The 26,535-nt window shown below is 33.3% G+C and overlaps 1 protein-coding gene across 2 annotated transcripts in view; it reads left to right on the top strand.

The window, feature by feature from the left end:
- LOC124356853 (striatin-3) overlaps positions 1-20,369 on the top strand; it is a 52,252-nt gene extending 31,883 nt beyond the window's left edge. For both annotated transcript variants that reach the window (XM_046808113.1, XM_046808112.1), the window contains exons 8-14: positions 3,214-3,389; positions 5,212-5,381; positions 8,721-8,885; positions 11,274-11,404; positions 14,772-14,967; positions 15,231-15,404; positions 17,825-20,369. In XM_046808113.1, the coding sequence (XP_046664069.1) occupies positions 3,214-3,389; positions 5,212-5,381; positions 8,721-8,885; positions 11,274-11,404; positions 14,772-14,967; positions 15,231-15,400 (1,008 nt within the window). In that variant the 3' untranslated portion in view covers positions 15,401-15,404; positions 17,825-20,369. The remainder of the gene's footprint in view (positions 1-3,213; positions 3,390-5,211; positions 5,382-8,720; positions 8,886-11,273; positions 11,405-14,771; positions 14,968-15,230; positions 15,405-17,824) is intronic.
- The last annotated feature ends 6,166 nt before the right edge of the window (positions 20,370-26,535 follow it).

The following is a 26,535-nucleotide window of genomic DNA, read 5'->3' as shown; positions in this document are numbered from 1 at the left end:
TATCTCGGCACATGATACATTCAGATATTTTTTATTAACCCTTATAACATCAGTATATCTTTTCACAACTTCCAGCAAACGGCACAATATTAAAAAAAAAAATTTAATGTGTAAAGTTCATTTTTATTTTACTTTCTATAATAAATTATGGTAAGTATAAAAAAGTAAAAATTTTAAAATTATCTTGTACGTACATATATTTATGGGACATTAAATTGTAGATATAAATAAAGTCAAAATAAAAGGCACACAAAATTTTATTAGCTAAACTATAAACATTACCAGACAATTATATAAATTACACTTGTGATAAATATAAAAAAGAAATGCATGATTGTAAATATACAACTAACATAATAGTGTTCTTTTGAATGGTAGTCCTCGAAACAATCCTCTGGATGTAGGGCTGGTTCTTCTGTGCATGTCTTGCAGGAGTAGCAGGTCTCGCGCCGTAGGCCTCTCTTTGAGCACACAACGCAGCGTGATTTCTTTTTATCCCTCTTCTTTAGGAAATGTTTTCCATTGAGTCTTTCAAGGAGAGGTCCTTCTGATGGTCTACCTTTCCTCTTTCTTGATGGTGTATTTCTAACTCGGTCCTCAACAAGATCTCGAACTAGACTTCTCCGGAACTGTAGGTGCGTGAGTGGTTTTGTCATAAACTTTATCTGCATCATTTTATAAAGAAGATAAGAATTTATCATCGCTACTTCTAAAAGCCAAAAAAAGAACTTTCTGTACCATTTTTTTGTTCTCCTTAAAAACTGATATGTAGAAATAAAATGATCACTTCTATCGACGCCACCCATACGTTTGATGTAATCCAATATAACGTTTGGTTTAGGTGTAGGTGCAAGATGAGGCCATTTACTTGGGTCATCAGTCATGTGTTGTATATCCCCTTTCCATTTAGTTGATAGCATTGTAACCACTCTCTTATCTCGCCAGGAAAGGACAAGAATATTATTGTCTCTCTCTGACAAAATATCTCCTTTTTCCAGCTGTTTAGTCCTGGTCTTCAAGTTTGGTGGCATGTCGATACGATTTGTCATTACTGTTCCGGTCAGATGGCAATTCAGCTTCAAAAGTTCTACGGCAAGTTCAGGGCTGGTATAGTAACGATCCGTATAAATATGTGTTCCAGTTGTTGGATATGACAAATCTTTCAATACAACTGACTCAGTGAGTTTTTTTACGACCTGTGTCGTCTTCAAGAGCGGAGAATTTGGAATAAGCTCCTTTTTTCCAAAGTAAGGAATGAAATCACATATATATCCATTTTCCGAATCTGATGCAACAAAAACTTTCATGCCAAACTTATTAGGCTTTAGGGGATTATATACCTTGAATCCAACCTTTCCCTTATAGGCCACTGTACTTTCATCAATTGACAAATTGCTACCAGGGGTGTACAAAAGTTTGCACATTTTTTTATATGGTCTATTAGAGGACTTATAAGGAACCCTTTTGGTCTCTCAGAAATTCTACGGGGTGTTTCGTCATGGTTAAAGTGTAGATTCCAAAAAATATTTAGGAAATCTCTTTGGGAAAATATTTGTGAAAAAAAAGGTATACTTGTTTCCCATTTTGTGCTGAAATAAGATTCAACGGTAGGCATTGTTATCAAGCCCATATTGATTACAGTCCCTAAAAAGGCTTTGAGATCAGTGTCATTAATGTCTTTCCATTGTCTAATCCGTGATTTAGGAAATTGGTTTTTATTTTTATTTTTGTTAGCATTCAAGTTTGTTTCATTACAAATGTAATCTCTTATTTCGTTATTGAAAAAGAGAAAAAAATATTCAATAGGCTGAGTAGTTTTGTCAAAAAATGATGGTAAATTTGTACCTTGATTGATATTATAGATAGGAATCGTCTTACTTGGCCCGGGGTCGCTGGAAGTCACATTTCTCCATTTGCTGGGGGTGGGAACAGTTCGTGCGGTCTTTGTTGGTCTTTTGTTTAACACAGTTTGTTTACGTTTTCTTTTTTTCGAGATAACAGTACGAATACGCACATTAGCGGTCGAAGTAGAAGGTAATGTTCCAATTGGGAAGGAAGGCGTAGTAGTTATTGTGGTTTTGTCTGTATTATCTTCAATGTTCTCTTCATCACTTGAAACAATGTCTCCATAAGTACTAGATAAGGTTGCGTTCATAAGATGACTAACAAAGTCACTGTACTCAGGATCGTCAATGTTACAAGACATGTTATTTATCACTAATAATGAATACTAAATAGGTGACACTAAACACTAAAATGACACTAAAAACACTAAATGAATACTAAAACTAAGATATCAATACTTTTAACAAATAAATAAAAACCATATAAACAGAAAACACGACAAAGGAAACCGACTCAGCGATGGTTAGACACGCACTACCTGAAGCCAAACTGCAAACTGTACGGCGTCTGTGCCGTGTGGCGGGGAGAGTGTCTAGACACCGCGTCTATTGTTTCAAACAATGTAACGCGACAGCTATATTTTGACGCTTGACATAGGTCAATAACCCACACACATGGTTGACGCATACCGTTAGTGACATTGATTGGATTTAAAAGGAACTTAAATTTGCTATAGACGCAGTTTTGTGTCGATGCGCCGTACCGCGTCTTTGCCATTTGGAGATAGTTTGTCTATGCGCCATACGGCGTCTGTGACGTTATAAGGGTTAAATTGGGTTTCATATTAGTGTTTCAATAATAAAAGTTTACTCACTTATGTTTTTACTCTATTTACACACCAAGTCACCAAGATATAGCCTACAAGTTAGGCTTTATGCGTTAATATGTTACATGTTTCAATCTATTATGAGTGTATTGAGTTTGTTTACATATTTATTTACTCTGCTATTTTCTCATTGTTATCTATGTTACCCATAAGACCAATTTAAAAAAATATCCACTAATGCTCAGTAAAATGTCATAGTGACATTTACCATCACCCAACTCAGTGTTCCTCATATAGAAATGAAGCTTCATGTAAATTTTCGAGTCTATAGGTCGGTTAGCTTTTGAGATAGCTTGTGTGGACAGACAGAAATGACATTATTTCAGCCCCATGAGTGATAGGCTTCGCTAAAGCTCAGTCAATAATATAAGCTTGTAATATTTCTATTAAATTATATTTTATATTCTAAGGGATTCAGCAATCTTTGTGTTGTACTGTGTATAGTTTTGTAGAGATTAAACTTTCTGAATCACTTTCCACAGTTACCGTCAACAAAGGAGTCATTACGCAAGACGTGGAATGCAAAATACACTCTGCGGAGTCACTTTGACGGTGTTCGAGCTTTGGCCTTCCATCCTGTTGAGCCGGTTCTCATCACGGCCAGTGAAGACCACACACTGAAGCTGTGGAATCTGCAGAAGACTGTTCCTGCCAAAAAGTGAGTCAATGTTCTTTCATTTGGGCAATTTTTTTTAATAGTACAACTTTCACATGTCTTTAATAACATATAGTGGAAATATAATAACTCACTTTAGCATAGGTTTCCTACTTCATGTTTGTTTTCCCTAATTTCCCAAATTCAGTGAAGAAAGAGGTGAAGAAGAATTTGAAATTTTAAGGACCTAATCCTAAGTTAGGATCATCTACTGAAAAATAAATCCATCACCATTTAAAAAAAATATGTTAAATTGTATGTACAAATAATTTGACTTTTAAGATTTGAAATTTCATAGTTTTATTTTATTTTAGCCAATTTTTCCTAAACACAAATCATGGAAATTAAATTACATTATTTAAAACAAGGTTCATCCTACAAAACATAGATAGACATTTTAAGTTACCAATGGAGGGATTGTAAAATAAAAAATTTACTTAAAAACAAGTTAATTTTGAAACATTAAATTAGAACTATTATCATTTAAAAAATTATATATATTAAATATTATCCTATAAAAAATTACATTTTTTTTATTTCATGAACATTAAAATTTATTATGTGCATTGTATACAAATTCAGAACACTTGAAATAATAATTTAACAAATTTCTTATAGTACAATTTTAACATGAGAGAAATCTTAAATTTAATAATTGAATTTCAGTTGTGAGGCTTTAAGACTATGAATTTGACTGTATATCTATCGATTTTTAAAATTAAACATTGAAAGATCTAAACATGGTTCATAAGATGTGAATATCCTTCAGTGACCCATCATTTATCTCAGGAATAATTAACAAAATGACAAAATGCCAATTTATTGATTAGTTACACAAAACTAAAAAATTATTACTTAATTTACTAAACAGCACTTAGTTTAAATGTAAGTATGAGTATGTGCATTTGATATAGCTTCATTAAACTGGTAAATAAACAAAGAAAGTAGTCTTAAATAAAATGAAATATGTTTATTGTCATTAATCAGCATAGTTGCAATAGACATAGTCAAACTTACACAGCCTTAGTGTAGCCTTAATCTTAGATATTAAAGGTTACTTGTCAAATTAAATGGGTCAAATAGAATACATCTATAGTCAACAAAAGTGAATAAGATATGATAAATCTACATTTTAAATGTATAACAATAAGTGTAATAAGGTAAAAACATATAAATGAATAAAACATATAAATAAATCAAACACACAAATAAATATAAAGATTCAAGTAAAAAACAGATATTTACATAACATCTTGGATTAGAATTTTACAGAATAGAAATTCCCATTTTCAAATTCAGTTACACTATAAATGCTTGACTAATCAACCAATTTTTAATTTTTGTTTTAAAAGCGTTAATTTGGAAGGTTTGTAATGTTTAAGGGCAATTTATTAAACAGTTTTATACAAACAAAGCTAAAAGACTTTTGGGTTTTACTCAGTTTAGCATATCTTATATCCAAAAGATTTTGACCTCTGGTATTGAAACAGTGGATTGAACCTCTTGAAATAAAACTATTTAAGATTTCCTTGACATGGGTGAGACTGTAGAAGATATATAGTTCAACATGATTCTCTATCGCCTAGACCTTTTATACACCTGACCACTTTTTTTGCCACATGAAAACTAAAGTTAGTTCTATGTTTTGGTCATTAGAATGCAAAGCGAAGCCTGTTTAGCGGACTGTTAAAGTGAATAAAATAGTTGAAAAGACTGTACAGTAAAGCACTTAAACAAAATTATAATTTGTTCCATTTGAAAAAATGGACATTTCCTTTCCTCTAGAATATACTATTAAACACTACAGTTATGTGTTTGCTTGCAGGTCTGCGTCTCTAGATGTGGAGCCGTTGTACACATTCAGGTGTCACACCGGGCCTGTGCTGTGCTTGGCTATGAGTGCGTCAGGGGAACAATGCTTCAGTGGAGCAACAGATGCTGCCATCCACTGTTGGAACCTTCCCTCAGCCAACATCGACCCCTACGATTCGTTTGGTAACTGACTTAAGTTTCTAGCTCTAGTGGAGTGTTTTTAACTTTCAGATCCTGGTTTTATGACTTGGATTTACACCTTTAGATCGATTGTCTTTACATATATGAAGTTGCTAACATAAGAAGAAAAGCTTTGAAATAAGCCAACCAGTCAGGAACAAGAGATTCTTGATTAAGGTTTTCTGTATTTTGGTATATTTTACTAAAGTGTAAAGAGAATAATTAAAGTTTGAATGAAAAATAAATTGTTATAACTAATAGTTTACATACATGTTTATTAAATATAGACTATAAATATTTACAAAAGTGGATTCATAATAATGTAAATCAGTAATACAAGATAAATCATTGTAACTATGAAACAGGCTGTTTAATTAATATAATAGGTTCAGTATGTCAAGTTGGTATCCTTATAATTTCTCATCAGTTATTTGATAACCATAACAGTTTATAATGGCGAGTCTGCTTGAACATTGCATTATGAAGAACAACACTCAGTGGTTAGACTTTTATTTGCGGAGGTTATCTAACATAGTGAAATCCAGAAAAGAATTTTGAAAGCATACAACAGTAATTTTTGAACTTTAAAAAATGGATAGAGTAGTTGTTTGTCCATCTTTTTTCCATATTATCAGTAGTTTGATTAAGTTCAGTACTTAGTGAGACTCCCACATAGACACACAAGCTAATTTTTATTATAACTAAATTATAGAAGGTAAAAGCAAAAAAAAGTTTAAAACAGGGCATTTTACTTAAAAGTGTTTTATTTATTGATAAAAATAAAAAAAAACGATTTACAAAACTGTTTTTATATCAAATAAATTTTAATTTCATTGTGAAATGTAACTAAACTGAAAAGTTTAAAACACTATAAAACAAGATAAATATTTCAAACTATTCATGACGCTACCACACTAATATAATAATAATAATAATGAGACACGTAGTAGACATGCACGTTCGTGACAACCGAGAAAGCAGTAATACACGCCACGGATATATTTGGTTATGTCTCTGTAGGAGACACAAAACTGACGAGTAGGAGTTGGACAAAGGACGCTCCCCTCCCCCTGCCACATAGTGAATCGGGCATTTTAAAGGCCTTTTGAGAACTAAAAAACACTCCAAGAGACATAATCTATAATATCGGATATAAGTGTATTTGGCGTTTTGGTCAAAGTCTACCATACTAATATGTCCTATGGTGTGGAACGAGTTAATTCCGGACAATAGGCATTAATGTAATTTTTTATTTAGGGTTAAACTGTTATAGTCAGACTAGTTGTAAACATGTAAGTTGTCAAACTTAAAATCAATATACAGGGTGGGGCAGAGTGGACTCCCTAGTTTCAATCAGTCGCCGAAGAGCGCGCGCGCGAGTTAGCGGAGTCGGAGAGGTTTCATTTGGTGGAGGGAAAGACGCCATTTTTAGTAGTCACCATGCCGTGGACTGGCGAGCATCGTGGTTTTGTAGTCGAAACGTTCTTTAAAAATAAGGATAGTGTGGTGGCGACCCAGCGTGCATTTCGTAGACGGTTTGGTTTAAATCGTCATGATAGTGTTCCTGATGCTAAAACCATAAGGAAATGGATTACAAGTGTACGGGCGACAGGATCTGCACTGCCTAGAAAACCAGTCGGACAACCAAAGAGTGTGAGGACACCAGAGGACATAATGGCGGTGAGAGCGTCTATTGAACAATCTCCATCGCGCTCTGTGCGGAAACATGCTGCTGCTCTTGGAATGTTGGCCAGAACGGTGAGGCGAATTTTACACTCAGACCTTCATTTACACCCATATAAGATGATGGTTGTTGAAGAATTGATGCCAGCAGATTTTGTTAAACGTACAGATGCTTGCAGTGCAATACTGGCTTCTTTACAACCCGGCACTATTCTGTGGCCTAGTGATGAGGCACATTTTCACCTCTCGGGCACAGTAAATAAGCAAAACTTTCGTTACTGGGCAGCTGAAAACCCACGAACTCTTCATCAAAAACCTCTTCATTCACCAAAAGTGTGTGTGGTGTGCTGTGTCCTCCATAGGCATAATTGGCCCATACTTTTTTGAATCGGAAGGTGCAACCATTACTGTGAACGCTGTACGCTATTGTGAGATGTTGGAGAACTTTTTCTTCCCCAGAATTGAAGAGTATGGTGAGGAAAATAATATGGAAGCCTTTTGGTTTTAACAGGATGGTGCCACGGCTCATACCGCCCGTCGCTCTCGCCAACTTCTGCAAGAACGGTTTCCCGGCCGCTTGATCTCATTATGAGAGGATGTTTCATGGCCCCCTCGCTCCCCCGATTATTTTCTTTGTGGTTACCTCAAATCTGAGGTTTACAAAGTTCGACCAAGGACCTTGGAAGCCCTTAAGGAAGCAATTGTTGATGTTATCACTGGAATAACGCCAGATATGCTGCTTAGAGTTTTTGAAAACTTCATTGAACGGCTGAATATGTGCATCGCTCGTCAAGGTCGTCACCTGGACGATATCATTTTTAAAACTTAATCAAAAATAAATGGCATTGTATGTAGATTTCAGAAATAAAAAGCTTTTGTAATAATCTTGTATGGTTAACCGATCAAATCAGGGAGTCCACTCTGCCCCACCCAGTACATAAATGATTAAATTATTACATTTACATAAATATTATAAGCTGCAAGTTGTAAAACTTAAATATTTGAGAGCAGTTTTCACAAAACAATTATATGAATCTTTATAATACTCCTGGACGGAATAATATACCTGATTTAGGAGGTGGTGCTTCAGGGAACTGTAAATGTTTGTAGAGAATAGAATTTTTTCAGACTGTAGGAAGATGGTTGTATAGTTGTAATGTTGCATAATATGTACTACCATGTTCATACAACTTTAAATTATGGGTAGGATACTGGAATAACTGCAATATGAATGACAGGTCCGATACTTTTCAAAGGTATTAAAATTTGCCTTGCACCAAATCAAAATATGCATATAATTATGGTAGAGTCAGAATATTATAATTTGCAAAACATGGCTTACACGATTGTTTATTTTTTTAGTTTACCATAATCTTTAAAATGTACTTTAAAACCACCCCATATATCAGGTGTAAGAAAATATAGGCATAATAATAGGTTGTCAATGTTTCCACACTAACAGCAGAATGGAGAGTTTTTATTACAAAGTAAGTGGAATTTAACTTACTGGTTAATCGTGCCGCATGGTCGTTCCATTTCAAACAATTGTTTAATACTATATTACTGTGAACAGATAGCTAAAAAGTGCATGTGGGCATTGGACATTATTCAGAATAATCTGCTGTACAAGAAACAGTGACATGGATACTCATGTTTCAGAGCCCAGTGTACTACACAGTAGTCTGTTGGGTCACACAGACGCAGTATGGGGGCTGAGTATCCACACCCAGCGAGCTCAGTTGCTCTCTTGTTCAGCTGACTCAACCGTCAAGCTATGGGCACCCCAGAACGCCAAACTCCTCGCCACCTACACTTCAGAACAAGGTAATCAACTCATCATTGATAGTTTTGTCTGATATGTCAAGTGACGGTGGCATATGGATATAAGCAGTTGGCAGGAGGCTGCCAGCAGGTGGTGAAAAACTTAGGTTGCTTTTGTTTAAATTACTTAAAAACCTAACATTCAAAAGTGTTTGTTATTCATTTTATTTAAAATGTTATATTTATGGAAATAGTGTTTACTTATAAAATAATGTCATTTTTAATAAAAACTTACATATTTGTGTGTTTAATGTAGCACTAATGTTAAAAAGTAATATTGAAAAAAAATTTTTAGTTACGAGGCATATGATTTTAAAGTAAGTACCTTTTTGATATATATGAAAAAATCAAGTAAACTGATAGTAACAATATTATATTTTATGACTGCCACTTTTTCTACTTCTCTGCATAATTTGCGTTAGTATTGATACCCCTATCATATGTAGAAGCAACCTTTTGTTTTTATTGTCATAGGAGATTTCGGCCTAACATAACAGCGACTGCAACACGATTATTTTGATGCTGTTGTTGTCAGGTCAACACTGACCTTTCAAGCTGCTTTATCTGATGAAAGAAACAAATGTTAGTCACTGGGCGCTTAATTGAGACTGTTTAGGGGATTATCAGATTGTTCCTAGCAAATTAGTGTGATTAGATCTTGAGTTCGTTTTGTCATATGTGGACAGAAATTGTCATACAGCGAAACATGTTTTTAGATTGTGTAAACATTCAATAAAAATGTCATAGAAAACACTTGTTGGAACTTGAGGAAACTCCTCTGATAACTAAGAAATGTCTGTTCATTTTCACTTAGTACAGTAAATCGTTGTATTGAGGGTTGTCCACTCCGTTTCTCATCATGAACATTCTTTTGGCCATCTTATAAAGCTCTTCCTCATTTGAATGCCATTTCATCACTCATAATGCTATCTCCATACACTTCTCAATTATGACTGTACATTTCAACTACTTTCATGCCTTTTTAGCACCAAGAAAACAAATAACAGCATGTACGTCATAGTTGGTGGGATTCTCAGTTGACAGAGGCATTTGAAATATGCATTAACAGATGTAAAAAAAGAATGCGAACAGTTGTTGTAGGTAGACAGCGCGCAAATGTCGAACACCAATCACTAAGCTTCAAAATGGCATTCACTTGAAAAATATGCCTTGATTTTTATGTCGTATTGAAAATCAATTGAACTTTAGCATCTATGGAAATGAAAAAAGTTAAAAACTTACCTAGCTTAACCTAACTGAGCTTTAAATATTCAGCCTCTTAAGAATTAAGACATGTGCATTACTCTTAATTTTTATAACTTCTTCTTTTCAGTCAGTATCTTTATTTATACATTCATCAAGAATATTTACTTAGTTAATGTATATACTAAAATAATCAAATATAGGGTCAGGTTAACAAGTCTAAAACCATAGAAATGTAATTAGGAAAATCTGTTTGAAATGAAGTTAACAAACATTTTGGTTAGACAAGTATTGAACTCTTATGAGCATTAAAAAAAGAAAAAAACAGTGTTAACAGTATTAGAAAATTCATAGAGGCTATAAATAGTGGCATTTATCAGCAAACTCGTCAGTCTTTTCTTGAGATTTTTAGAGTCACACATCTTGAGATTCTCTGGCAGCATGTTGAAGAGTTTTGCCACCCAGAATTATGGTTTCTTGCTGTATAAAGTTGTTATATGTGCTGGCAGAGAGAGATTGTATGTTTATTGAAGTGGCTGTGAACTTCACCAACCTTTGGCAAGTTTTCTTTTGAGACATGACTGATAACTTCATTAATATAGATGGATACCACTGTCAGAATCTCAAAGGATTTTAAAGTCTCTCGACAAGATTCTTTTAGTTGCAGACCTGCCATTATTCGCAGAGCCCGCTTCTGCAGCACCAAGATACAATGAAGATTTCCAGCAGAACCCGCTTCTAATAAATATTTATTTGCTTTACTATTAATTTGCATTACGTAATTAATGTTGTATCAGTTATTTGTAAAATTAAGTCTTATAAATTTATAGACTTCATGGAAATTTATTTAATATGGTTTTAATAAACAGCAATTAAGTTCCAGATGTAGGTTAGTTGGTCATTATATCAATGCTAAGTTCTGTACAAGAAAGAGCCAGGCAACAATCTGAAGTCCATTTGACCTATAATCATGGTACGGTTGGAAGGTGATTATAAAAGGTTCATTCAATTACAGGTCGACACCAGTGAAGGAGTTAATAATTTAAATATGGTTTTATGGAATTCAAAGCAAATATTCTCAGACTCTGTCTCTATTGCATGTTTAACTATTAAATATTTAACAGAATTATGTAATAATGTTGAAACCTATAAATATAAGCAATAGTGAGAGTATTGTTTGTTTGGCAGATGGTGTCCCTACGTCTGTGGACTTTGTGCGGGATGAGGCGGACAAGATGGTGGCAGCCTACAACTCAGGCGACTGTGTGCTGTTTGACCTTGAGACTGCCAAGCCTGTCATTAGGCTTGAGTCTTCACAAGTACGTCTATTTTTTATAATCGTAGTGTTGTCTGGAAATTGTTATTAGTAAAGGTGTATAAAATTGATCAAATCCAGTGCACAAATTTTAACATAGTATATTTTGGATGATATTTTATTCCTAAACTAAATATGTTGATTTCTGTTCACCACAGGTTATTAAATACTTCCTTACATGTTACTTTTCGTCATCAGAGCGGCATTGTTTGGTCAACGACTGATGGAAATCCCACCATTTCTCTCAACTAATAATTTGAATGATTTTCCTGCACACATGGCAATCGGTTGGACAATTTGAACTGTTTAAACAATATTCTTCAACCAATCGTTATATGTATGAGGTGCCTTATGCTGTGTTCTTCCACAGTCCATAACTATAATCTAACGAACACGTTGTGACTTGACAAATAGATTTTGAGTATTTAATTAATTTTTAGTTATGTTGTCATGATTCTATTCTTTTATTATCTTAAATCAAACACGAATTATATAAGAGTCAGTAATTGATTACGTTAATAATCCTCTTATTCTGGGGAAATTGTAGAAGATACTGTTCAGTAGCGGTTTCTACTGGTTCTATAAGGTTACGTATTAATTGCACTTTGGTAACTTCCTAAGCAGATTTTTTTCTGACATCTTCTTACATATTGGTCACCAGTGTGATATATTTGGAGGCACTACTTTACTTTACAATACTTTCCTGTGACACTAATTAGGGCAGCCACCCACGATGAAAATCTGGAAAAATTGTGGATTACGTGTGAAATTGTGGCTCCGGAATAAAGTACATGGATTATGTGTTAAGTTTTATAATGTTCCTGGAATTTATACCAGGGATGGATTGATTTCGATATTCCATACTGAGACTCGTATCACTAGATTCTGATACGAATAGTATTGTTTAAAATACGCTCGGAAAGTCGTGATATTATGGCTAGTGATGTTATAAAACTAAACCTCAAATACAAATAAGTCTGTTCTCGGACGACAGCTGATTGTCCTGTATGAAAATTGTAGATATGGAAACAAATTAATAAATTACTGTAGTTTAATGAAAACTATTTTGGTTATACATTAACCCATTGCGGACTTGCGGATCGTATTGTTTTGGCACGTGGGCACCAGCTGGCACGAATTAATTTACGGTCAGCGGCCGCACGAACAGCAATGGTGCGCCACATCGTATCGCTCGCTATTGTATACTAGAAAATTCAGCTGTGAATGTATTCATTCAGATGGAACATGGGCCTGCTGGGGTATCCGTGATGTAGGAACGATAACACACGAGCAAGGTTCCGGGGTGGCAGGGATGATGTCTGAATCATAGTCTAAATAAAGCGGCTCGGGCGAAGCGATTACAACATCCGGGCCATTGTCTAGACTAAACCCGCCAGGTACATCTGCGTCGTTTAGTTCTGTGTAATTAACCTCAAAAGTATTATAATAACAACTGAGGAAAACACCCAATCAGAAGCGCTAAAAAGCAGAGAGTAAACTCATATGAATGATTTTTCAACTTCGACATACAACTGCGATCTGTAGGATATGTATAAAACTTTTGAAAACCCTAAACGTAGACCGTTGTTAAACACTCTTAGTTGACAAGTGAAGACGATCGCCCGATCTATCAGACATCAATAGAACTGCTTTTGTGACCTGAGCTTGTCATCGTGCCGTTAGGCCTCTGTGACGAGCCCAGCTCGTCAGTTATCCGGAATGGGTTAATTTATATTTTCTGTATTTATTTTGATGCATTGTCGCAAGTGTATCCATGAACAATAACTAATTGGCAGTGCGCAAATTACTGAGTGCTAGAATGTGTTTTGTAGTTTTGTGTAAAAACAACTATTTAGAAAAGTACAGTGACAAAATTGTGTGATTTAAAAATAATATTATACCTGATGTTCTTATTTTCTATGACTATATTTGTCAATGCCAGTGTGTCTGCTGGTTTTATGCGCGGACATCAGGTACTTAGCGGTAAACAGATGAGATTTTACCTTTACGTTGAACCGACCCTGTGTACTGCAAAAACATGGTGTTGTACTGAAAGTTCATGCACCTCAGACCTCTGATCCGCAATACTAGACTGCAGTCTGCCCCACGGTAGCGCTGTGTTTCTGTAATTAATTGTTTCTCCTCTTTATTTTTCCAAATTGAATACATGTATTTTTTCAAATATCACACAAAGGAAAATAATTAGGTATACACAATATTATGGGGACACATTACAGAGGATATTTAATAAGTGGTGGTAGATTGGCCATAATAAGTGGCAACACTTGAAAAGCCTATGGCATTTAAATTATTATGCAAAGCAATTATATTTGATAACTAGAAATATATTTACAATAATATGCTTTGAATTTTTGCTGACAGTAAACCAGCAAAAACATTAGTTGCAGTCAACTCCCTTGTCTTTTTTTTCATAAATTCTACCACAGAATTGCTCTGCTATTTAGATTCTTTGTCTCTTAGTAGAATAGGCTGAAAAATGTTACTTAGTCCTAAGGACCTTTGTACTGCTTCCAAAGTGACTGGATATTCTGGATGCATAAGGTTGGTGGTTGGGGGTGGCATATTGTAAAGATCCATAAGGAAGGATTTTGTATATTAATCTGAGTCATGTCTCCTTGGAAGAAGGAGAGAACAGTTCTGTACCAGCCTCTCCAGTCAAATCAGACAGGGGTGACACACCCTTATCCCTAGGCTAGTAACTACCCTTAACACTTAAGAAGTCCCATCAACTCATCTCCTGCAGTAGAAAACTAGACCTATCGATCTACCCTTGCACTCCAATATCTCTACATTTACGATTATACGGTTAGTAATATGTTGCCCTGGACACACATAAGGTTGCCCAGATTTAAGTGACATATTTGTTTTGGTTGTTCCCAGTGTAGGTTCAACTAAAAGATGTAAACCACTTAGAAGTAAACCCTACCGCGGCTGCTATATAGATACTATGAATGGGTTCAAAATATTTTATTATTTTAATTTCTTGGGATTTGTCATTACATTTTCAGATTCATGTTTTTATATTTGGTAAAAAAAATCTTCTCGTATACTTTCTTAGTGAATTGCCAAATATTTAGATAGTTGCATTTTCAGAAATATAATTTTTTGATCCAAGTAAATTCGATGAATCTTTCACTACTGTAATCTTACCTATGCAGTTCATGTCAGACCACTAACAGTAATCTTGCACCACTTTCATGCTAGATTATTTACACAAACATTTTGCTGGAATCGTTTATGCTGCACTTGGATCGGAATCAATTTCATTAGTGCTGTAGACACTTTTATTTCCAAATAAGAATAACAATTTTTACCAATAAAAATCACTAAAAAACCTTTGAAACTTTCAGGACAGTGTGTTGGGGCGCCAAATCAACAGGGTAGTGTGCCATCCCACACTGCCTCTCACAATGACAGCTCACGAGGACAGGCACATCAGATTCTTTGACAATACCACGGGCAAAATAGTCCACTCAATGGTAGCCCACTTGGATGCTGTTACCAGCCTTGCTGTCGACCCTAATGGCCTCTACCTTCTCTCTGGAAGTAAGTCCAATTTTTTAAAAGCTATTCTTGATCAATTTTAATGTTATTTTCGATAGAAATATTTTGACCTCCGTGAAACACCTATTCTGCAAAAGATATTTAGCTCTTAATCATTTGAGTACCAATAGCAGATTTGTTTGGCCCCCAAGATAGCCGACTACATCAGCTTTTAGAATAATTATTATTCTGTTACTAATTGTTTCTGCTTATGAACTATACATCAGTACTCGTTCTCACTCAATAAATAAAACAAATACTTTCAGGCCATGACTGCAGTATTCGGCTGTGGAACCTGGACAACAAGACATGTGTACAGGAAATCACAGCTCATCGCAAGAAGTTTGACGAATCAATCCTAGATGTAGCCTTCCACCCATCACGGCCCTATATCGCCAGTGCAGGTGCAGATGCCCTAGCCAAGGTCTTCGTCTAGCTATGTGAGTATTAACTATGTTAGAATAGTATGAATCAATCCTAGAGGTAACCTTCCAACCATCACAGCTCTATATCGCCAGTGCAGGTGCAGATGAGATGTCCTAACCAAGGGCTTCGCGTAGCTGTGAGAGAATAAAATATTTTAGAACAGTATTGTGGATACTTGTAGTATTTTTTCAATATATAAGAACTAGTTCAAAAAACACAAAACAATTTCACAATAAATTTGAATACTTTAAAAACAACTTTAGTCGTTTTAGCACCATCTAAAATGATGTCGTTAGTCTGTATGTTAGGTTAAAAAAGCGGAGAAGGAAGGGATTATACGGTCAGCAGCCTAGTTGTCACAGTTGGTTTATATTCAATAACCACGGGCTAGGTTTATTTGTCTTGGTTTATAGTGAATTGTGCTTCAATATGACTGAAAAAAACCATTTGGTTTATAGTGAATTGTGCTTCAATATGACTGAAAAAAACTATTTAACCCTTTACACATAGATACGTAGTACTGAATGTCTAGGATTGATTGTGTGACACATTATTTGCTGCCAAGTAAACTAAAGAGTTAAAAAATGAACTAGAAACAAAAAAAGTAGGTCCACGTATATTTTGACTAATTCCCCTTTAATTTTATTCACAAGTTTCATTTTTCTCATTGGTGCTGTATTAGAGATATATGGAATGTTATTCAATTGTTATGATGATATATCAAGTTTGTTTTGCCGCAAGTTGGCGGGCATTTTCATGCAATCCATTTATTGAGGGTTTAAAAAAAAATGTTCAATAAAATTTTCATAAAGAACACTTCTGAAACTTGAGGAACTCCTTTTATAACGAATAACATCCGTTTATGTTTACTTTCTCATTAACTTTTTGCACTAATTCGTTAGTGGTCACTAAGGGGGCCACCATCCACTCAATTTCTCACCATGAATGTTCTTTCAACCTTGTTTTGAAGCACTTATCCATTTGCATGCCAATAAATCACTCGTTATGTCTTTTCCTGAACACTTCCCTGTAATCTTCAAGAAGTCCTTAGAGAATAAGCCGCTGGACTGATTTCATGATCCTTGAAGAGCGGTGTAACTGCTTTGATGTCTCCTATGATTGTACTGGAGATTAGTGCAATAGTGATTCATCTCTTTGCAGAGTAGATGGTGTTTGGATAACAGTTTGTGATGGTGGTGTGTCAAGCATAAGACAACAAACTAACAATAAGGTGCATACATAGAAAAACTTCAGATGGTGGTTTTCAGAGAGTCATATTTTGGTTTTGCTACTTCACATTAATTTTGTGCAGCAGATCTACATTCTCTTTATAACATATCCATCATCCAGTTTGACTAAATAGTAAAGTCGACCAAGTTTCTCAGTGATGTGACCAAATTTCCACATAGAAACATCATTATAGGCACCTTATGTATCAGGGAGTTTCTTACCTTTGGAAGTTTCACATTGAATGTCCTTTAAAGTAATAAGGATGAAATCTCTTGCATAATGTATAATGTCTTCATGTATTCTTAATCCACTTGTTGAAGTTAATGTTTTGTAATGGTAATTAACTTCATAATTTACATTATTGTGATAGAAGATCTTTGGCATACAATATTATACATGAAGCCAAGAACATATTGTACCCCATCATCCTAGATGCCGCAGTAAATCTTTCATCACCATTTTAGGCATGACATGAGATAATACTCCAGATAAGCCCACTGGGCTGGTGTCTGTAGCTAGGAGCAATGGTAGTTCTGGGTTGTAGGGAGTGAGAACTGTGTTACTACTTATTTCTTTTTTAACTTTTAGGAAAGTGGTTTCACATTTATTGGGCCTAGCATTTGGAATAAACTTGTAGTAGTACAAGTCCCTAAGAAACAACGTAGTTGGTCAACATTTTGTGGACAAGAAGCATCCATAATAGCTTCACTTTATCTGGTTACTTCTTTAGACTACTCATTTATGGTGTATTCCAAATAATAGATTTCTACTTGGAAAAATTTACATTATTCTGTATTTAGATGGTTATTTTGACATAACTTGTTTAATATCCTAATTGTTGGTTTTACACTCTGAAAATGTTGCCCCATGTACAAGAATACAACCAAAATAAGCATTGCTCCTGGTAGATCTTGAATAAATTGAACTTATTAAACTCATTAGGTGCTGTCTTTAATCTAAAGAATAAATTTTTCACTAAGTATGTTCCTTGATGTGTAAAAACATCAAGTTAACTCTGATTTTTTCGTGAATATCATTATAATAGCACGAAAACACTTTGTTATTCAGGATTCAGTGTTTCGTACTTGCAGATCACTACAGCTACTTACTTGCTCTGCAAAAAGCAACTAAACTGATTCTATTTATATTAGAAGCTTTATTCGCTAAAGAATTGAGTGAAATAGCAATGTTGTTTGTGTTTCAGATTCTGGTTAGATCACATCTGGTTCCGGCCCCAGAAACTGTACTTCTCACAGACTGTTTGCCACAGGCGAGTGAGCTGCGTATGATGGTGTGGCCCAAGTGTAAAGTATACTAACCCAAAATGCATTAAGAAAGTCTAAAAGTTGAACTGAATAGAATATTATGGTTTTTAACACAAAAAATGTGTCTAATTTGAGAGTAAAATTCTATCTACTGCTATTCACTGTGGTATGTAACCTACAATATATAGACTAAAAGCATTGAGCGGAAAAAGTATACTTTTATTGAAACCATTTTTGAAATCTCTTTTTAGTATTCAATTCTATTTACATAGTCCTGGTATGACATAAAACTGATCTTTTACTAAATATTTTGTGTTAGAAACAGTATAATTATTGTAGAGTTTGAAAATATAATCTCGGATGTATAGCATAACGGAGTCATGTTGCATTGTTATGTAACTGGAATTAACTAATGAGTTCTGAAGTACTACTTAAAAATAATGCTTGGGTTAGTCTAGTTTTTACTTTCGGGCATCAAAATGTCAAGCTCAGGTAGCATAGTTTTGTCAGGTATATTCAATTAAAAATGTGTTAATATCCCATTTGTTACAAAATAAATTGAAATGTGTCCATAAATATAATTTATAACAGTGTGTAAATGCAAAAGTTCAGAATTGGTTGAAAAATTTGTTAGGCATGTTAAGGGAATAAAAAAGGAATGGCTTTCATGATTTATTGCTTGTAAATTAAGATCTCAGTAAATCAAACAGGAAGCCTACATTTTATGTCTTGTGGTTTTATCTATAGATGAAATATTATTTCTTCTGTCCTATTTTTGCATTTGCGTTATGAACTGCCACATTTTCATAAACTGTAGACAATACAACTACAATTATATTACAGTGTTGAAGTACGTATAATTTTGAAGTTTGCGTAAAAATGCTTGTAATGAAACAAAGTGAATGTATCCTCAGTATCATGAATGGCATATTATATAAATAACAACATTTCATAAAGCACCCTTTTTAAATAAAATGAAAGCTATTTTGTATTAAGTAAAAATATGGAAAACACAGGATTACTTTTGAATTCAAAGTGCAAAGTAGCAGTAATTATAACATTTTCGGAATTTATATGAAAGTTAATTGTCCTCCAAAGATTAATACTGATTGGGTTTCCTAATTTAAAAAAATAAAAATATTACATTACAAATTTTCAGAGAAGTTTTTTCACTACTGTACCATGCACACTGAAAGGACAATTATTTAACAGTTGATTAGAGCAGAACAGGATTGCAGATAAGAAGGTGAAGTCCGAGGAGCCGTTAAGTTATTAGAGATAAGTCGTTACAAGGTACTGGACAAGTGAGTGGTAACACAGAATAAGTTCAAATAACAAAATAAAGAATTTTTAGAAATACTTTAAGTAACATTTAAACCTATGTTTTATAGCCAGTTTTACACAGAGGACATTCACTTTGTTTTAATTAACATTAAGTTTAAATATAAGATTTTAAAAACATTTTTCCAATTAATATGGTTATGACAGAAAAAATATAAAATGTTTAAGGCTAATTATATTACATACAACATTTCTTACGCCTTTTTGTTATTGATAGGTTATAAGATCATTTATACAAGCCAAAATGATTACACTAATAATCTGAATTATGAGAGACATTGCTCAAATTAAGAGAAATGATTCACATGTGAGTTTTTGTTTAGTAAAAAAAATAATGTTTTCAATCTCAACTAAAATATAAGTAAAAACAGGATACAAAAACTAACACAATTTGGAATTTACATGAAAAGTATGTGTTAAAGTGAAGTTAACACATAATTAATATGGTGGGAGTACCTGAAGTCATTTCCCTTTTATTGCTATTGTGAAATACTTTTTTCATTATGTTTTAGTTTGTCTTAAGTTGTTGAAGAAATGACGATGATATTATTTTTATTAATCATTAGTATTTTAGTAGCAATAATTTTGCTTTATTACTCAAATAGAGTTATATTTGTATGATTTAATACTAAATTTGCTAGTTTTACCACCTTATTTATTGTTTGCATTAAATAGTTGATTGGACTTGTTATAAAGTGTATAATACATGAAAGCAAGACATTTATAATCATTTTGTTAATTTACTATAATTATTGTGTTGTTAATTATTATTGTAAATAACCGATTTGATTGTCGTGTAATCGTGCTTTTTGTTTGGTGTGTTTTTTAAAGATTATTTTCTAAGTTTGTAAATAATTCTCAATGAATTTATCTTTGGCTGTTTTAGTTAAGACTCTCATTGTAAAAAGTTTTTGTTTCCATCGTCAGCATGTTGGCCTAAATAAACTATCGCTTTTAGCCCAAATGGCATTTTTCAATTATTGTATTAAAATATCCAACAAGACATTGTATAATAATTTTGAGGAATGTGTTATCCTTTTCAAATTAATTTCAATAAAGAAATGTATGCTGGAACCTAGGTCAAATAAAAGACTAGATGGTGTTTATCACTGTATTACAAATAAATGATTTTTATTTCTTGTTGATAATTGTATTATTGAAATGGTTATACATGTATCTTAAAGTGGATAAAGCTAAAGGTTTTATTAGTGATGGGTTGGTTTCATAAATTTTCTTTTTGAAATCATAGTTACTCTTGACCGTGCTAAAATGACTGTGGCTCCTCTGTGTGCATGCTGCTACATTGTTAATTACAACTATAGTAACACAGCATCCTTCTTGGTACTCCTACGGTAGAATATTCTTTTAGATGTATTTGGAGCGATAATTTAGTTCCACATTAGAGTTTGTTGAATATTTTAGACTTTTCTTAATAGTTTTTATTGGACAACAGGTATTTTGGATGTTATTATGATGCCCTGGCAGGAACATAATGCTTTATTGGTTCCCTAACTCAACACAAGATATAGAAATACGTATAAGGCATACTTAAAATCTTAAAATATGAGAATTCCAGAATTACCCCAGTTTCCAACTCGTTTTAAGGCTTTCAAGAATAAGTTATTCTTAAGAGAATTTCATTGAAATAATATTGTATTATTAGAACATGCATTTTAAAGTTTAATTATACAGTTGCAATAAAATCATAGTTCAATCTCAATTTTTGTAGAACAATAGTCCCTTGAACTTTTGTAGAAAATAAATGCAATCCAAGTTTTGGGTGTGTTGTCTTACTGAAATTGGCAGACAAATATTCGGAAAAAGTTATACTTGCTCCTTGAAGTTGGACTACAAATTACATGCATCTTGATTGTTTGTTAAATTACAAATTTGATGATCATACAAGTACCAATTTGAATTGGAATATGCTCATGAAATAACAATGCAGTTTTATTTATTTTGACAGTTAATTAAGACATTCATGTGGGTGGTCATGAAAGTTTTCCATCCATAAAAGTTCTGTACTTGCTTATGCGCACTTGTTAAATTGTTTTCTGTAAACCACTTATAATAATAATAATAATAATAATTTATTATATTGACTGACCACTTATTATACAGGCCACTTATTTATTATCTGGGATATTGCAGAATCGAATCCTGCTAATCCGAACTAAGTTGGAATAAACCTTGTTCAGATTGCTGAAATTTGATTTAATTGTAAATAATTGAAAATGTACGCTCAAAAAATTGAATTAGCAGACCTAAAAATACATTTTAGTAATTATGTAATTATGCTATACTCAATATTGACCTGCGGTAATGTTTGCATAAGTTCTATATGCTGGTTAAAAAAGTTAGTTCTAAATTTAAAACTGTATCATCTCTATATGTCATATATGCACTGATTATATAAGAAACAATTTGTCTAAAAAAGATTCTACCAGGCCTCTTGAATTACGTTTTTTAATGGAAAAATAAAAAATAAACTGACTCATCACTAACTTTTTCATTCTGCACCTCTTTAGTTTTAAAATGATCATATTGTTAATAAATTGATGCAGGAACAATGATTTTTTTTAAATTTAGACAGTTTTTAAAGAAAGAGAATTAGGCCTAAAATAAGAACATGGGTCAAAAGTAAAGTGCAAACTTTGATAAAATTTAGGTAAAACAATGAACTGGTCAATCATGGAATTGCTGTAAAAAAAGTTTCTGGAAACTTTTTCTGTAAAACATGAAACCAAAACAAAATAGAATATTTGTTTGACTATGAGAAATACTACTTATTATGATATCCAATATAATTAGATGGAGAAACTTTTCTCGTAACCATGCTTGTGTGATGCTGAAGAGAATGAAATACTGTTAACAAGCACTTAACTAAACATATGGCAATCATGCTAATCTTATGTTTACCATGCAATGCGTGTGGTTGTGTAAGCAATGAATTTGGTATGTTTGTCATAATATAATGTAACAGCTAATAAATATTTCTAGTGTTACAGGAATTCAAGAAATTTATATAAGAATGTACTGTGAACCCTTCTTACAACGAACCTCAAAGATCTGTGAGAAAAATTAGATGTTAGCTTGAATGTGTTATATCTAAGAATTGATTGAGTGGGTGAATTTGAAATGATTCATATACTATATTTTATTTTATGCTTGACCTATTCTTTATTTACAACATTTCTGTAATAATATGTTATCCATCCACACAGAAAATCTCTATAGATGTGTTCACAATAGATTTATAATACCTTTTTCAGTTATTTAGAGACACGACTGTTTAAAAACTGTAAAGACAACTACAATAATTTTACTTTGAGAGATTGATACAACATTAAAATCACCATCAGAGTTGAATATAACATGCTGAACTGCAGTAAAATGTGCATTTGTAGAATGATTATCAAGTGTCAGATGCATTAACCCATTGGGGATCGTATTGTTTTGGCGCGCGGGCACCAGCGGGCACGAATTAATTTACGGTCAGCGGCCGCATGAACAGCAATGGTGCGCCACAGTATCTCTCGCTATTGTATACTAGAAAATTCAGTTGTGAAGGTATTTGTTCAGATGGAACATGGGCCTGCTGGGGTATCCGTGATGTAGGAACGATAACACGCGAGCAAGGTTCCAAGGTGGCAGGGATGATGTCTGAATCATAGTCTAAATAAAGCGGCTCAGGCGAAGCGATTACAACATCCGGGCCATTGTCTAGACTAAACCCGCCAACATGTACGTCTGCGTCTTTTCGTTGTGTCACTAACCTCAAAAGTATTATAATAACTGAGGAAAACACCCAATCAGAAGCGCTAAAAAGCAGAGAGTAAACTCATATGAATGATTTTTCAACTTCGATATACAACTGCGATCTATAGGATATTTATACAACTTTTGAAAACTCTAAACATAGACCGTTTTTAAATACTCTTATTTGACAAGTGAAGACGATCGCCCGATCTATCAGACATTAAAAGAACTATTTGGAGGGAAATTTAAAAGCAGACCGCTTTTGTGACCTGAGCTCGTCATCGTGCCGTTAGGCCCGGCCGCTGCGTGACGAGCCCAGCTCGTCAGTGATCCGCAATGGGTTAACCAACTGGTAAATCTCACCAGTTATCTGATATTTGAAGAATTATCTTTATCTTGATTTGAGAGTTCAATGCTCAGCTGTAATGCAAGATAACATAATTATTGATGCCACTGTTTTGTGGAACGTTCATCATTAAAATTAGTATCAGAACCAATTGCTCAAAGTAGAGATATTAACTATTAATATAAACCATAAATTTACCATATATTTATAAGTTTTGTATTCATTGAAACATTTTCTCATTGAGAGGCGGAAAAATGTTTTATGCACACAGGTGGCCAGCTCGTACTATGAGCTCTTCTAAGCGGTCGGATGGGACCCGAGGGTTACCCACTAAAAATTCTTTACTCTTTAGGGATCTAACTTGGGATTGTTTTATAAAACCACATTGAACTATAATAATAGCCTACTTAAAACTTACAGTAATAAGAAATTCAGAGTCTAAGGATTCATTAATATAATTAAAATACGTTTTTAGCCACTAGCAGTATATTTTAGTCTTGAATATAGTGTTGGAGGCACTGTTCTAGCGGGCTGTGATAATTTTTAAAAATTACTGCACAATACAATTTGTATGATTTGTCAGTTACTTTTAATCCCAGCAATGTTATTTAATTCGCTTTTCTTTTTACTATTATTATAATTAAAGTCTATTTACTCACATCAAGTCACAGTAGAATTCACTTGAGTAAAATAAACTTCAAACAAGAAGTGGTAGAATCCATCATGCATTTGTAATCAAAGGTGAAGCAGGAAAAGCTTAACTCTTACAAGGGATTCTATTTTGTCAGATTTCTTTGCGTTTATATATTTCATCATTGGAAATATCTTTATTTCTTTGCATCTTTAAAACTTTAATTCTTTATATATGGGAACTCTTTACACAGGGTTACATTTTAAATAATCTTACATACTCAATATAAGTTAATTACCAAAACACACTATATGCATTAGCTTATGAAGTATCACCTATATACATTATATACACCTGCTATATCAATCCAGATTGTCATTTTTAGCCTATGAATTTTCATTAAAAAACTCAGCATCACATAACCATGTCACTTTCAAGTTAACATTTATAATAATGAAACATCGTTTATAGATTCAATAAGTTGTTTTGATCTGTTAATTTTTCAGCCTCATATTTGCTTCAGGACACTACTGAGAAGATAAAACTAAGATTTAACATAAATTATATTTAGTAAATGTACAATATAATATATTAATAACTATTGTCACATGTGTTTATATTTAATTTAATACATCACTATTCAAATTATTATGAAAACCTTAAGATTTTAAATTGCTATGAAAATAAAGTGAATAACCAAGTGTACAAGTTGGCAAGGACAGTATGTAATCAAAATAGTCATGTAAAGCTTTTTACAAAAATGTGTAAAAACTAAAACAAAAACTTGTAAAACTATTTTTAATGCTTGTATCTGATTATATATATTCTTCAATTCAATTTGAGATGTAAATAATACATGATGTAATATTATTTTAATTTAATTTAGTCTTATAAGTTGGCATGTGAGTGCTGTCTTAGATAAGTAACGCTGTGTAAAACCTCCCTTATGGGACTATATATATATAATATATATACATAATTATAAATATACACAATTTTATATAAATGTTAGGAGTACATATGCAATAACTGTCTATAGAGCTTTGGTTATTTATTACCGTTATGAGACTAGTATGTGTGAATATAATTAGGTACTGCACAACACAATTTTAGTTGAGAGTATGTATTTGTGAACAGTAATTTAAATTTAAATTGTGTATTAAGAATTGAATAATTTTTAAACATTGACACTGGAAGATAGAGATCTTCAATTGAAATCAAATGAACAATCTTGTTTTATATAGTTTCATTAAACGAGAATCTATTATGTGTTTGTTAATTATATTTTAAACAAACGTGAGTTTTAAAATAATTTTAGTTTACTATTACAGTGCATAAATGAATATTTCTTTGGAAACCTTTTATACCACATTTTAGCTCAAATGCAGCTTCTTTAACAGTGCAGTTCTGTGATGTTTATTTATTGTAAATTATTTCATTTTATTTTATTATCGGATTAAATATGTTTCCTAACAAATTGCCACATTATTATTTACGCCCTTCATTTCATTTGATCAATTATACATAACAAACATTTTGGAAGAATCAATGTCAGGTAATACGGGTGTTATCACACACCACTACTGCAACCCTTGGTAGTAAATGTGTTACATACCAATGCTACTCCAGCTATATTATACAATGTAACACTTTGGCTACCAATCACATGAATGTCAGGTAAGGTGAGTGTTTATCACACACCACTACTGCAACCCTTGGTAGTAAATGTGTTACATATCAATGCTACTCCAGCTATATTATACAATGTAACACTTTGGCTACCAATCACATGAATGTCAGGTAAGGTGAATGTTTATCACACACCACTACTGCAACCCTTGGTAGTAAATGTGTTTACATATCAATGCTACTCCAGCTATATTATACAATGTAACACTTTGGCTACCAATCACATTAATGTCAGGTAAGGTGAATGTTTCATCACACACCACTACTGCAACCCTTGGTAGTAAATGTGTTACATATCAATGCTACTCCAGCTATATTATACAATGTAACACTTTGGCTACCAATCACATGAATGTCAGGTAAGGTGAGTGTTTATCACACACCACTACTGCAACCCTTGGTAGTAAATGTGTTACATATCAATGCTACTCCAGCTATATTATACAATGTAACACTTTGGCTACCAATCACATGAATGTCAGGTAAGGTGAGTGTTTATCACACACCACTACTGCAACCCTTGGTAGTAAATGTGTTACATATCAATGCTACTCCAGCTATATTATACAATGTAACACTTTGGCTACCAATCACATGAATGTCAGGTAAGGTGAGTGTTTATCACACACCACTACTGCAACCCTTGGTAGTAAATGTGTTACATATCAATGCTACTCCAGCTATATTATACAATGTAACACTTTGGCTACCAATCACATGAATGTCAGGTAAGGTGAGTGTTTATCACACACCACTACTGCAACCCTTGGTAGTAAATGTGTTACATATCAATGCTACTCCAGCTATATTATACAATGTAACACTTTGGCTACCAATCACATGAATGTCAGGTAAGGTGAGTGTTTATCACACACCACTACTGC

This window comes from Homalodisca vitripennis, chromosome 3 (genome assembly GCF_021130785.1).
Source record: "Homalodisca vitripennis isolate AUS2020 chromosome 3, UT_GWSS_2.1, whole genome shotgun sequence".
NCBI lineage: Eukaryota > Metazoa > Arthropoda > Insecta > Hemiptera > Cicadellidae > Homalodisca > Homalodisca vitripennis.
This window is presented reverse-complemented; position numbering and strand designations above follow the sequence as displayed.